This window comes from Opisthorchis viverrini (genome assembly GCF_000715545.1).
Source record: "Opisthorchis viverrini unplaced genomic scaffold opera_v5_546, whole genome shotgun sequence".
NCBI lineage: Eukaryota > Metazoa > Platyhelminthes > Trematoda > Opisthorchiida > Opisthorchiidae > Opisthorchis > Opisthorchis viverrini.
In genome coordinates, this window is record NW_008752206.1 from 13,795 (window position 1) to 27,684 (window position 13,890).

A 13,890-nucleotide genomic window follows, 5' to 3' on the forward strand; every position below is an offset into this window, starting at 1 on the left:
TTATTATTATCGGTGGACATTTAGTACGACTTTTGGAAATGGATTTATCCAGTACATTTTTTGGCACACGTAAAGATCCAGTCCAACTTATGTTTGCGCAATACGGGGGTTTGTATAATAAAATAATAGAATCATGGTGTAGCTCTGCATACGGGGAGTGGTTGTGGGTTGCGCCCAGCCGTTTTGAAGGGAAATCCTATTTTATGGTAGAAAAATTTGTCTCCTGAGAGAGTGGAAATGTCAAATCAAAAGGTTACTTTTGGGTTTGGGAAAATATGTCCCTTTTAGAGAAGGTCAACTTCCACTCATGAATCGTATAAAATCTCGATTATCCTGAATTGTGTTCACATTCATGGTGATCAATCGCTGTACGCAGTATTGTCTCTTAGGGAAATTCACCCAATCTTTAAGTGAATGAATAAAGGGTTGTATAATGTGACTTTCAATCTCGGTGCCGGAATGAGGCAAAATGCCGTTTACGTGTCCTTTTATCTGGTAGCATAAATTTGGTCTTTGGTTGGAACGAGCCCTGTTACACAAAAAATTTCTACGTTGTCACAAAGTTTCATAATTCGCGCCATCGCCGAATTTTATCACATCAATGAACTTGGTCCACCGTTTCACTGCCGAACAGCTGTACACTATATGGGACAGGATATGGGATGACGTCAGATGGTGCAAAATGGAGTAATATGATCATGCCATTTAAGAAGATTCTGATATGTAGCCACGTTGCAACATGATATTTTCCAGAACTAACCGAACAAAAGTCGATAACAACAGCACATCTTCAGTGGAGCTTGCAGAACGAGTAAAGATTCTCGAAAATCTTAGTTGACAAAATTAAGGTGGCATATATTTTCGCGTGGACTTACGCGCATCCGCGCCGAACAAAAATATTCTTTCGCGGCTATCCAGTAAAGAACCCCGCCTATTTTTTTAAAATCAAGGCTTCGATAGAAAATGCGACTCTTGATCAGTGCGGCCCGAAAAACTTCGAGGAACTCATTATCTAAGCTAGCTGTGTCCAGAACCGACGTGTAGATACACATCCAGAGTTTGTGAACCCATCGTTTGAATATAACAACAATTTGTACAAAATTTTAGACATGTGCATTATTTATTAGAAGCGCTAAAATCGCATGCAAACATCGCGGATTCTTAAAAGGTTCCATCAAGTTAACTCAAGTTGTGACGCTGCCAGATTTTGCTGTTAATTGGTGTCATTCGCGTCCTTGTTGTCAGTTTCTCAAGGGTACATGAAACAATGCTTGATGATGTAAGCAGATGAGAGTGAAGAAAAATTTGTCTCCTGAGAGAGTGGAAATGTCAAATCAAAAGGTTACTTTTGGGTTTGGGAAAATATGTCCCTTTTAGAGAAGGTCAACTTCCACTCGCGAATCGTATAAAATCTCGATTATCCTGAATTGTGTTCACATTCATGGTGATCAATCGCTGTACGCAGTATTGTCTCTTAGGGAAATTCACCCAATCTTTAAGTGAATGAATAAAGGGTTGTATAATGTGACTTTCAATCTCGGTGCCGGAATGAGGCAAAATGCCGTTTACGTGTCCTTTTATCTGGTAGCATAAATTTGGTCTTTGGTTGGAACGAGCCCTGTTACACAAAAAATTTCTACGTTGTCACAAAGTTTCATAATTCGCGCCATCGCCGAATTTTATCACATCAATGAACTTGGTCCACCGTTTCACTGCCGAACAGCTGTACACTATATGGGACAGGATATGGGATGACGTCAGATGGTGCAAAATGGAGTAATATGATCATGCCATTTAAGAAGATTCTGATATGTAGCCACGTTGCAACATGATATTTTCCAGAACTAACCGAACAAAAGTCGATAACAACAGCACATCTTCAGTGGAGCTTGCAGAACGAGTAAAGAGTCTCGAAAATCTTAGTTGACAAAATTAAGGTGGCATATATTTTCGCGTGGACTTACGCGCATCCGGGGATGAACCAAACATATTCTTAGTCGGCTATCCAGAAAAGAACCCCGCCTATTTTTTTAAATCAAGGTTTCGATAGAAAATGCGACGCTTGATCAGTGCGGCACGAAAAACTTCGAGGAACTCATTATCTAGGCTAGCTGTGTCCAGAACCGACGTGTAGATACACATCCAGAGTTTGTGAACCCATCGTTTGAATATAACAACAATTTGTACAAAATTTTAGACATGTGCATTATTTATTAGAAGCGCTAAAATCGCATGCAAACATCGCGGATTCTTAAAAGGTTCCATCAAGTTAACTCAAGTTGTGACGCTGCCAGATTTTGCTGTTAATTGGTGTCATTCGCGTCCTTGTTGTCAGTTTCTCAAGGGTATCTGAAACAATGCTTGCAGATGAAGGCAGATGAGAATGATCATTGTGAGCTAGCATCAAATCTTTCGTCGTCTAATTTTATTGTTTTGTTCACAGCTAAGATTTTAAATAAATTATGTCTGTACCCCAGCGAAGCATCCGCGTTCACCACTAATGTGAAGCTGTCGCCGATCGTGATGAAGATGTTGATAGTGAAGATGGTGGTGATGGTGATGGTGATATGCCATGACGACAATTTGGTTGTGTTTAACCCCTTGATGAATGCCAAATACTAGATAACGTACAGATCATAAATAAGTCTAGTGGACATGGACACAAGGCGGAAGAAAGGAATACACGATACCGTTCTACACAACAAGAACATGACAAAAATTGTAACAATACGTGTGGTTATGCACTTGTAATATTAGTTCACCTAGCAGACCTTCGGAACAAGGTTAAATTTCATCTGTTGAAAATTGATTCCGGAAGTTCAAGTTAGCTTAATAGCTCCGGATAACTCACTGATGAAGGCTCGAAATTACTGCCTGTGTTTCGATTCCAGCCCCCGCATCTAGACTAGTCCTGTCTAGGCTTGGGCAATCTGGCGATTGCTCAGCCTTTTTGATTCCTTCGGGTAATATGGTGGCTGCACACGTGAACGTTGGGGCGTCTGAATTATTAATATTATTATCATGTTCTCAGTATGAAAGATAAAATTTTTCACTTGGAATTTCAGTATGTTATCTTCAACGCTAAAGCTGTGAGGTTTAGACCTGTGAACGTAAGCGCATAACGCACCGCAAATTGTTGCGTCTTCTTCTTACACGAAGTCGCGAAAATCAACCTAAATAGATTCAGGTCACCTCGAAACGCCCACAGTGCACAGTGACCACCATGCTCAGGTGGGTTATCTAAATGCTAGTGTGTTTTCAGGAAAACGCGAAGTACTATGAAATCTTCCATGAAATTTCAGTCTGAATGGCTAGTAGATTTTTACAACGACCTACTGATCAGAACTGAATATAAAGGTTACAGAAAATGGTGAAATATCCGACCATCAGGTCACCACAATTCATCTAACCTTGGTCTGTGGTTTAATCATATTAGAGAAACGCTCCTGGTTTCCGTACTGCCTTAGACTAGGGTGACATGATGAAGTTACCAGGACTCATAAAGCACAACGAAGACCACTGACGTAGCAACGACATTAGTTGTCACGCCAAACAGATCAATGTCGCGGGCAACGGCATTCNCAATATGAGGACATAATCTTACACTACTTGGTAAGATCAAATAGTGCTTATTTGAAAAGAACATGAAAAACCACTCTGATTAAATTCGTCCATCTACTCGCGGCTTATTTGCATGGGACCATATGAGAATCATACGCACAAAGGTTACATATATTGATATCTTGGAATTCCAGTAATAAGATTTAGTGACTACGCATGGCATCGTTCGGACTCTTGACGAAGTTTGAAGCTGTGAACCAAGCAAACCGTGGAATTCCGGAATCCCGCTTCCTGTTCTTAGCCCCTGTCTTCGCCTTCCTTCGTGGATCGACATAAGAGAGACCTGGGAAACCTCATTGTCACAACGGAAGTCAAGGTAATTCTTCGGTGACTGATACACTCACTTAGGGTCTCATCGAATCAACTCAGCTTGTTTAGACAGTATCTTCTGCCCAGGAAATGCGAATCAGTTGGATAACCATCGATAAGTCATCGCCATGTAATCGGAGTGACATCAAGTTGGTAAGGACCAGCATCTTGATAACCCTTGAAGTGGAACATGCACCCGATTATTTCTAAAGTTTCTGTAGTTTCCGATTGCAGTGAATGACTCCAGTTGACAAGCTGCAGTGAAACTGTGTATTAATTTTTGAAAAATTTTAATATACTTATTGATCATGTGTACTAGTGATTGCTTGGCTGATAGAAGGCTTCTTTGAATCTGTTGCCTTTATAGCTGGCATAAGGAGTGCACAACCCAACAGGTTGATGCTTCTTCAAAATCTTCAGGAATCTGAGCCGACAAAGATTCTCAACCCATGCAGGTGCACTGGGCTCACCCGAATGAATCGCGGAAGGGTTAGGTCCGCCTACATGTGCATTCATATCCTAGAAACCACAATAACATATGCACTTACTTTTTCTGGTTATTCTCGAAGTTGTTGCAAAAAATGTAACACCAATGGTGTAGATCGTTCAACGAAAAAGCCTTCGTCAGGTTGACCTAAATCAATACCAGCTACAGTTGAAGAAGCAGCAGCAGCTCCCGGATCACCGCAGGAGCGCTATGGGGAGCCAGCGTTTCGATTAACTGCGAAATCTCACTCTACAACTGCACCCAGACTTGCAAGATTGTTAGGCGGGATTATCTTTTACGCACGTCCATTTATTGCCTTCCAAGAAGTGTGTTGTTTTTCGTGCCCAGTTCGGATTATCCTTCACTTAAATGTGGACAGAAATTGATACAGTAAAAGGAAATAAAGGATTCGATGAAACGTTTGAATGCCACTGGTGCTTACAGAATGGGGTTCACTTGACTCTCCCAGAGCTTGGCTAGAGACACCGAATGATATGTCAACACAGCGTTGCCATTGGCGTTCATGTTCTCAGTTTCTTTCCAAATAGTCTGACTGGTTGTCGGAGGTGTAGATATCTCGCTTGTTTGCTGTAGACTAGCCTTAGTTTTTCCTTCCGGTTCCATTATCTATCCTTTTTACAATACAACTAAATGGAAATGCGTGTACGGCAGTGGAGCGTCAGTACTTTCCTCAGTTATTGCTATCGATGATGATGGTGATGTGATTGCGCTAGAGCATCAAATCCTTAAAATGTGTTTTATGTGCACGGTGTCCAGCAGCAGCAGCAGCAGCAGCAGCAGCGTGCTCACTAATTTTCCAGTAGTATGTGTCGTTTCATACCTCGGTTGTCCTACGTTTAGTGGTGGTTTCACGGGTTTTTTCCTACAATGGAACCATCTTATAATTGCGTATGCGCATCGGCATGCTTCACATAGCCTCATGTGTCATTGTCTCTCACTCGCTCAGAGAAGGACCTAAAAACGCGCACACTAAGGCGACAGAACCTGGATACCGCAAAGTCACGTCATGTAATACGGTTAAATGTTGAGTCACAAACTATCACGGGAGATTCTGTTGGATCTATTGTGAAGTGTCAAATTGTTATGAAAATGAATGTTTTTGGTGACGTGACAGTTGTATTTCGTGATCAATAAACGGAGACCGTCAAGTTTGAATATTATTGATCTGGGACTCCAGGATTCCACACGAGTTTCACCAAGCTAGCTAGTACATGCATCTAGACATCCAAGCCTAGCCAGTGTCTTTTTTGGATAGCCAATCAATGACGCTGGGTACGTTGTGCTACATAGCTCTCTTTGCTATGGTACAACTAACTCAAATCAATATAAATCGTTCGCGTATAACTCGGTGTTAGGATAGATTTACACGATGACTGAAACTTTCGTCAGAGAAGATAGCTCCCTAGGAGCCAGCCAATACGTAGCCACGTGGTGTGGTTTTTCGTGAGTGAACGATGAGTGACACTGTGCGCTTCCTTAGTGTAGTCAATCGCACTGTTGAGCAGTCCCTTGTGGTTAAACAATGAACCAATCTCGGGATGGTTGCCAATTCCTAACCCCCTACTGCAGTGGGACGCGCGTGGCTGCTGACACCCGATAAAGTGGAAACAGCTAAACATGAAACAGCTACTCGGGTTCTCCTGCACAGTTTGGTTTCACTGACAGAATGGAATATCAATCCCAACGACACAGTTCTGCCAGGCCGCACAAAGCAAAAGTGCGGAACAACACGTGTATAAGTAATCGATACGGGCACGTCACAGACTCATTCTGGTGCATCTCAAATTTAAAGTTCATTATATGACGATGTCGTCAGTGACCTTGTTAGCGGACTCAAACGAATCAGGGACATGCTCAATCTCCACGGCAAATTGAGTCCCACATAAGTAGTGAACGCCGTATTTGCGTTTTGCGAGTAATAGATTGTGTGGTTAGAAGACATGTAACGTTCAAACATGATGATGTCATGAAACCGTTCTTTATCGAAATCGAACAGCGTGATTGGAACATTGAATTAATTCATTCAATTTTCAGTAGCTGACAGGCAAGAAACCCAACGAATTTCAGTGCTGCCTGAACCGGCGAGTATAACCAAGCGCACATTCGACAAGTATGGCAGGTATCCTACGATGCGCTTCGATGCTATGAGCAGAAACTTTGTCGATGTAATTTGAATTTCGTCATCGACCTGGATGAGCAGACTTAGATGATAACACTGGCCATTCAGTGCACATCACCTCTATACAGCGTTGATTGAGAAACAATTTTGGAAGTGATGTTTGTTGATTAATCCAAACTTCAAACACGAACCCTTGAGCGGTAAAGTGTACATCTACGATTACCGGATTAGCTGCGTGTTATTGAATGAGACTGGACTCTTTCTTAGTTGACACTGCACTGATAGGTGTCTGTTTATTGTACATTTCAGACTATTGGATGTATCCCAATTGCGAAATTCCAGAATAATCGTTCGATTGCTATACCTGTTGTGCGAAATATTTGACCTCTTGAACTGTCCATTGAAACAGTCATCTTGAATTCCAAGTGAACCAAGTGACCATTACACATTCCAATGCCATTCCATCATGTTGAGTACTTTAGAACTCGATTGTGTCAATCACGCCCACCATCGCGCTCGTTGTCAACACACATTTCTTATTTCTATGATTGGCTCAATAACCTCAATCAATACATTTTTCGTGGAAATCAGAGTGACTGCATTCAACAAGGTTTACACGGGAAGCTTCTATTTCTAGTTTGGTTCACATGTGTGAAGCTTGTGAAAAGTGGTAGTTAACTTGACTACGGCAGTAGATATCTCCATTATACATCCCCGGGTTCTTAGAACAACGCGGAATTATTGGGCACTCGAGTGTAGTTTCACGCGAATTTACTCATTTTGCATGACTTTTTTCAAAAATGTCGCGGCATGCCTGATTTGACCTTCTAAGGATGTGTCGTTTGGACACCTTAAAATGAGCCGTGAGTTTGATTTTGTCACAATTGTTGAATAAATTATTGGGGTAGCGGGCTTCCACTAGGTAGCCCGGAAACGGACGGTTGTGAAAATATCCTGCAACCGGCTTCAACCGCCTTATAAGTGTAGGCAGTCGAAATGTGCAGCATCTAGTACAAAACCTGAACCTATAATCTGCCTTTGTTGGTTTCGTTAACCTTCTCAAACGAGACAACCTGTGTGTCTGATTCGGACAAACTCCTACACAAACAGAAATATGGCCTCATACATGAAACGACCAGAGGTGGCCTGGTTCAAGACTTTGTCCATGTGCTCACGAAGCAGTAGACGGTTATTGACGCAGTTCAGGTTGAGGTCATAACATTCTATCACACAAGTGTTGTAGCACCAAGTGCGGTACAAGTGTGGGAAGCCTGGTCACTGCAACAATCCATACCAATGAGACCACCACTTGTATATAATCAACCTTTGGATTACCAGTCTAATCCTGGGATGATGGCGAATAGCACAGTTAAACAGATTACCATATGAGTCGTTAGCTGTTTAGACGAGAAAATGAAGCCTTGCTTGATTGATACAGGAGCATAAGTGCCGCTGAACAAAGCTGAATCACACCATGCGCCCTAGCTTGAGAGCATTGGGTGGGTACCGACTGAAAATTGACGGATCGTGAATGCAATCAATGCACCTAGGCAACAGATTCCCGCACTTAGAGTTTTTGATCGGCTCAGATGTAGAACAGACAATATTTGGGGCAGATATTTTGGGGAGCGCAGAATCCGTGGTTGACCTAATTCGGGGACAGCTAACTGACAAATTGAGTCGCAAATCTGAAAATGGTTACCTGCCATCAGTACAGTCTGTTGTCTAGAAGCATTCCGATATCTTCAGGGGTGATGACTTTCCGTTCGAAAATTACCATTAAGCGATCAACAGGGCCTTGGATTGGTGGAAAAATATATCATGTCGAAAGCGAACAATATCACCTGGAGTGGCTTGGGAACACAAGAGATCCTCGCTGGAACCTCTCGCGCTGGGCGCTCTTTTTTCCCAAATACGACGTAACAAGATAGCGCCCGTCATCGACGGAAAATCATCGGGTTGTCTGTCAAAACCAGTGGCGGAATTTGAGGCAGATTTTCTAAACAGCGCCAAATCGTTGGTTGATTTACAGCGAGAATACCGATAACGAATTATAGAGCATTCAAGCTGGAGACTAACCTAGCACTGCCGTGAGCGAGCTGCATGTCCGAAAGATTCCGTCTTGAACCTTGCAGTCAGTACAGTCCGTGATCGAGGAATGATCCGAACCGTCGATCAGGGGTGACATTCCGTTTGATAAAGAATTTCCAGAGATCATGTAGGCCTTGGATATGTGAAGGCCACACTTGCTTCGACAAAGTGTACGACGTGATTACCGGCACATGCCGGGGAATGAGTACCACCTCGAATAATCTCTCTGGCGTCCAACGCCAGGTTTTGCTCTCTATTAGGTTCACAGCGTAAACGCATTCCATGTGTTCCCGTCAACCTTACGTTCAACACACTACTTTGAAGCGCACCGTTTTAAACATAAATTTATTTTAGTATCTTGTCATAAACAAATCCGTGTGCAAATGAAACTAGTTGTCGAAATATTATCACTCTAGTTAACTAATGTACTCACGAATATATGTACGAAAATAGCACGAGTAATATACCTTGTCGGAACACAGTCCCATTGCCAGTAGGTTTCGCCTTGGATATAAAATGGCCTGAAAAGATGTGGACCTGGAACATCTATCGTCGCTCGCGTTCCTGTGCAACTTTAATTGGACATTTATTTACGGGTTTGTGAGGTGAGAATTGTTGATTATTGCCAAACAGGATGAATATAAATCACAGTGCTTCCGGATCTTTTAGCTTAGATTGGCTTCACTGGCAGGTCAGAGGAAGGATGACTTCATTGAATTTGGGAGGTTCCTTCGGGGAAGTGGTCAACCAACATGCCAATAAAAACATGACCTCGCAGTTGAAGTATGCGTGCCGATTCGTCCTGCCTTAGTTGATCCTAATCACACTGCTCTCCAGCCACCCGAATTGACCAATGCCAAGTGAAAAAATGGGTATATAAATAGAACGATGATAATCTGCCTCGTTGCAACTACAAATGTTGATATTATAATATTGGAATGGTCTAGGGGAAACTAGGTGAGGTCCAAGACTGAATATTCAAATTAATCCCCGTATTCATCTACTTAAACACGGTTAGTAATTTGTAGAGTTTCAGTTGACATTTCGGCACCCAGCGCGTGAAACGCTCAAGCTTTTACCATACTCAGGGAAGGTCAATCCACGTTCAGAGGCAAAACTTTCTCGTATAAACTTGGAATCTCTTTCAGAAAGGTGGCCACATTTACACAATGGTCACCACCAACGCACTCGTCATCTTAGTGGCAGTAAGTACCTACTGCTCGAAGTTACACATACAACTTTAATCGGACATTCATTGCGGGTTTCGTGAGATGCGCATTGTTGAGGATTGTCAAATAAGAGGAAATTCTTCTACAGAGCTTCAGCTTAGATTTGGTTCACTGATAGGTTATCGGAAGGATAACTTTATTGAATTTCGAGGGTCACTTGCAAAGCCGAGCAAAATGTGACTACGTGGTGTGACTTCCCGTTATTTAAGTGTGAGTAAGATTTTTGTGGGTTGACCATAATCATACTGCTAATCGGCCACCGCAGATTCAACCTCCTGGTTCTGAATCTACTAAGCGGTACTTCACGGTTTTGTGCGAAACTACCCGGGGTTTCGTAGGATGCGCATGCTGATGATTCCAAGTAAGGTTCAGATGTCTTCACATGGCTTCTCAGCTGTTGGGCACTAGCGGACTGTACAACTAAGCAGATATCTTCAACAAAATTTCCAAAGTTGCCTCTTGTTATCAACAGATACGGAGCTACGTATGCTTCTGGTTGTGGGACGTGCGACCAGCTAATACTCCCCATCTGAAGAGGGTTCAACAGAATTTACATTCTAACACTGACTAAGGAATGAGCATACCCGTGATTTTGGGATATACACATGCTTTCGGCTTCCCTGGGTAAACTAATTCGCTGTCGATTGTTTCCAGCTGAAAACTATTATGCATTTATTTCATTGATGAATTTGTCAAGTTAAAGCTGAACATCATTGGATGCTTTCGATCAGAACCTGGGTTTGCTAAGCAGCTCGCATACCCTGCATGGAAAACAGAGTGACTGTGAACCGGTATCACAAAACTAACGAGTGGAATCGTAATGCAGTGCACTAAAACCTGAATAAAAATGTAACAGGCGGCTCCCTCCGACTTCGGCAATCCGTGAGCTCTTTGTAGTTGCTGCGTCGTTGCATCCAGGATTATAGCGTTGAAAATTACCGCCGATCCACTGGTCCAACATTGGGAACTCCTCTAGTCATTGATTGAACGAAGCTGTTGAGATCCTTCTGAAATATCTTCTGGACTACCAAACCTCCACGAACTCGTTATACAAATCGGAAATTCCATAATCAGCCTGTTAGATGAGGCTAGACAATGACACTGTGTTCCTTACATTAGAATCTCGCACTACGTTCTCACCGCGAATATCTTCATTTAGAAAACCAGAAGACAATTTACGAGTTACGAATATTGTTATTATTTACAAATTCACCTCAAATATGTTAGAACTGTGCAGATTTGCAACGTGTTAATTGAGATAAGGCTGGTTTGACTGGACCCTGGTTTGCAAATTTTGGGAAAATCGAATGATTCGGTCATTTTTTCATCGCCATGGTCGTCAGCATCTTCATCATCCAAGTCTGCGGGGCATCAGTGTTCGCCGCTGGGGCTCCGTTGCCGTACAACCCGTTTTAGAAAGACGATCTTTTATGAGGTGAGGACTAAACGCGAATATAAATGGATGCAGTCCTGGCCTACCACAATCATTTGAAGATGCCTAAACCTCCAGACATCAATTCAGAAACTCTGGATGGAAACTGGCAAGAAGGAAGCCAATTAGATGAATGCCATAAATGCAGTCTTCAAAGAGACTTTCTTGTTTGTTGGCTTCGAAATAATTCACCAGAAACTGCAACCATTTAGGGAGATTTTGAACATGCGAATAAATGCCCTTAATTTCTCAGTTTTTTTAGAAAACTTTCCGTCCATTGAAACTAGCGTTTCGGAGAATTTTCGGGGGTGAATTTAGAAAATGGTAATTTTTACCGCTCACTCAGATGCTGAGATGCTTAGTGACATTCATTTGATCAAATTTGTTCATGTTTTTGAAAGAAATTACAACTTTATACGAGAATGTTTTGACTGTGGACGTGGTTTCATCGTTGGGTGAATTTACTAGCTTGTGGTAGCTATCAAAACATCAGTTGATGGTCTATGGAATTGGCACATTTTATTCAAACTGCTTACATCTTAGTCGCAGAAATTCTATCAAATATATTCGCAACGACACGTTTGAGTTCGCAGAACTGGGGCGTTTTTTCCGCTTCGTTCATTTGAATCTTGTAGGGATTGTGAACCCGGCGCAGTCTTTGTTTACCATCGATCTATTTTATTACATCTGGGTATGCTTGTTCTATGCCAGTTCGATACTATCATGTTCTATCTGGACAGCTGTTCCAATTCGGAAGCACATTAGCGATTATAACCCCGTCCGTTCTAGGTTTGTTCAGTGGACCGTTAATATCGCATTTAGTTGATTTGTGCCCTCTGTTTGGACCACAATGTTCATAATACCACCGAAATACCGTGAACCCGATTCTGTACAGCTGCTTGAATGCCTGATGCGCTTACCAAAACCAGAAAAGCCAATGAACATCCCAATCAGCTAAAATGTTGAACGCTGACGCGTGCATTCGTTCATATACCGCCGAAAACGGGCTGTCTAAAAGGCGGACGTGGAACGTTCTATGCGCGGCAAAATGTGATGCCAGTGAGGAACTACCAATTAAATCAGTCTCAACGAAAACGGTTATTTCGTTGATAATTGTGAAGTTCAGTTAAGTTTGGAACTGGACTTCCGAATACCTCCTCAGCCTAGGAGTCGTTTGTTCTTCCTCATTTACTGTCACCGTGTTCTATTGAATTGTTCAGTGTTTCAGTCTCCGAGTGAACTCCGACTAAACTTCTTTCAACTGGTTCGCAAGACAAGCCCACTTTTCGGAATACACATGAACACCGTAGATTACATCACCCATTCTCCGATGAATTTTGCACTGACGCAAGTTTACGCGATTCCGAAATGTCGCATTTTGCTCCATGTTTGCGATTATATTAGCAATCCATTTTCAAAACAGATAATGCCGTGTTTTTAATTCTGGAAGCCTCACAAGATCGAATATGCGGTAAAGGTGTTTCTCTGTAGACTACTTGCATTCCGACATGGCGATATTTGAGTCAAGCGGTAAAATTATAGAAATTGTTGTAGGATGTTTGTTGTGGTGCTCTCATCTCCCGCCTTAACTAAATTTCTGTTAAAAGTGCTTATTCAGCATCTCACCGGCAAACCGCCCATAGTCGAATAGATATTCATGTTGCAGCGGACGTCAGAGATCGGCGCTGTGGATAAGTTGGGGCCATACCTGCTTGGACAAATATCTCATATCGAAACCGATCGCTAACTTCTAGATTGGTAAAGAAGGTTGCAGCCGCCTCGTTAGATGGGGGAGTATTGACAGCTGAGAGGGAACCAAGTAACTGGAAACATTCTGATCGGTTTGGTCAAGGCCAAGCTGGCATAATTTCCTGGAACAACACTGAGTATGATATTGTGCTGCCCATGACACCACACGTCATATTGACAAGTGCCACGAGATAGTACAAACAGGGTAGACCAAGAAATACGACTCACCTCGGGAGAGGGCCAAGTGGCCAAGTGGGTGAATTGATGGGTTATGTGGAGTTCTGCAATCGGTGCCAACTAATGAACGGAGATACGACAGGGGCAACCCATCCCATGGAACCGTTGACGCCGTCGTCCCCTCTCCGGTGACGGCCGGTGGACATCAACATATTGTGGCATTGACAGAAGACCTGTCGCGGTGGATCGAGGCGGCAATCGTGTCACACCAACGGGCCAGACATGGGATTGCAAAAATTATCCTGAACGATCAGAGGCCTTGCTTTGCGAGCGAACAGATCAAGTATTGGCGAGTATACACTCACCTGCAAGCAAATGTCTTTTTCGAGAGACGTACCTGGAAAGCGGCTAAATCTCTCGTTCGTGATGATTCCAAGCAACTCTATGTGCTGCACCAGGCGGCCCAATTTTTTCGGTCGCCACAATATTCGAGATATCGCGAGACATGTTCATTTGTAGGGTTGCTGAAAATTTGTGGTCAACCTACGACCGGTTTCGGAGTTCTTAGGGCTCATCAGGTGGGCGCAATCCCCGATCAAGCGATGGCAGGCGACTGGTTCCAATAGTGTTGGTGGCAGATTACGCTTCCATGCAA

At 42.8% G+C, this 13,890-nt stretch overlaps 2 protein-coding genes across 2 annotated transcripts in view; both read right to left on the reverse strand.

Moving 5' to 3' along the window:
- T265_15492 (hypothetical protein) overlaps positions 1-11,931 on the reverse strand; it is a gene marked incomplete at both ends in the record, with an annotated part of 16,889 nt that extends 4,958 nt beyond the window's left edge. The window contains one exon of the mRNA XM_009178374.1: positions 11,846-11,931. Coding sequence (XP_009176638.1) covers positions 11,846-11,931 — 86 coding nt within the window. The remainder of the gene's footprint in view (positions 1-11,845) is intronic.
- Positions 11,932-12,964: 1,033 nt separating this feature from the next.
- Positions 12,965-13,890, reverse strand: part of T265_11662 (hypothetical protein) — a gene marked incomplete at both ends in the record, with an annotated part of 53,826 nt that continues 52,900 nt past the window's right edge. The window contains one exon of the mRNA XM_009178375.1: positions 12,965-13,113. Coding sequence (XP_009176639.1) covers positions 12,965-13,113 — 149 coding nt within the window. The remainder of the gene's footprint in view (positions 13,114-13,890) is intronic.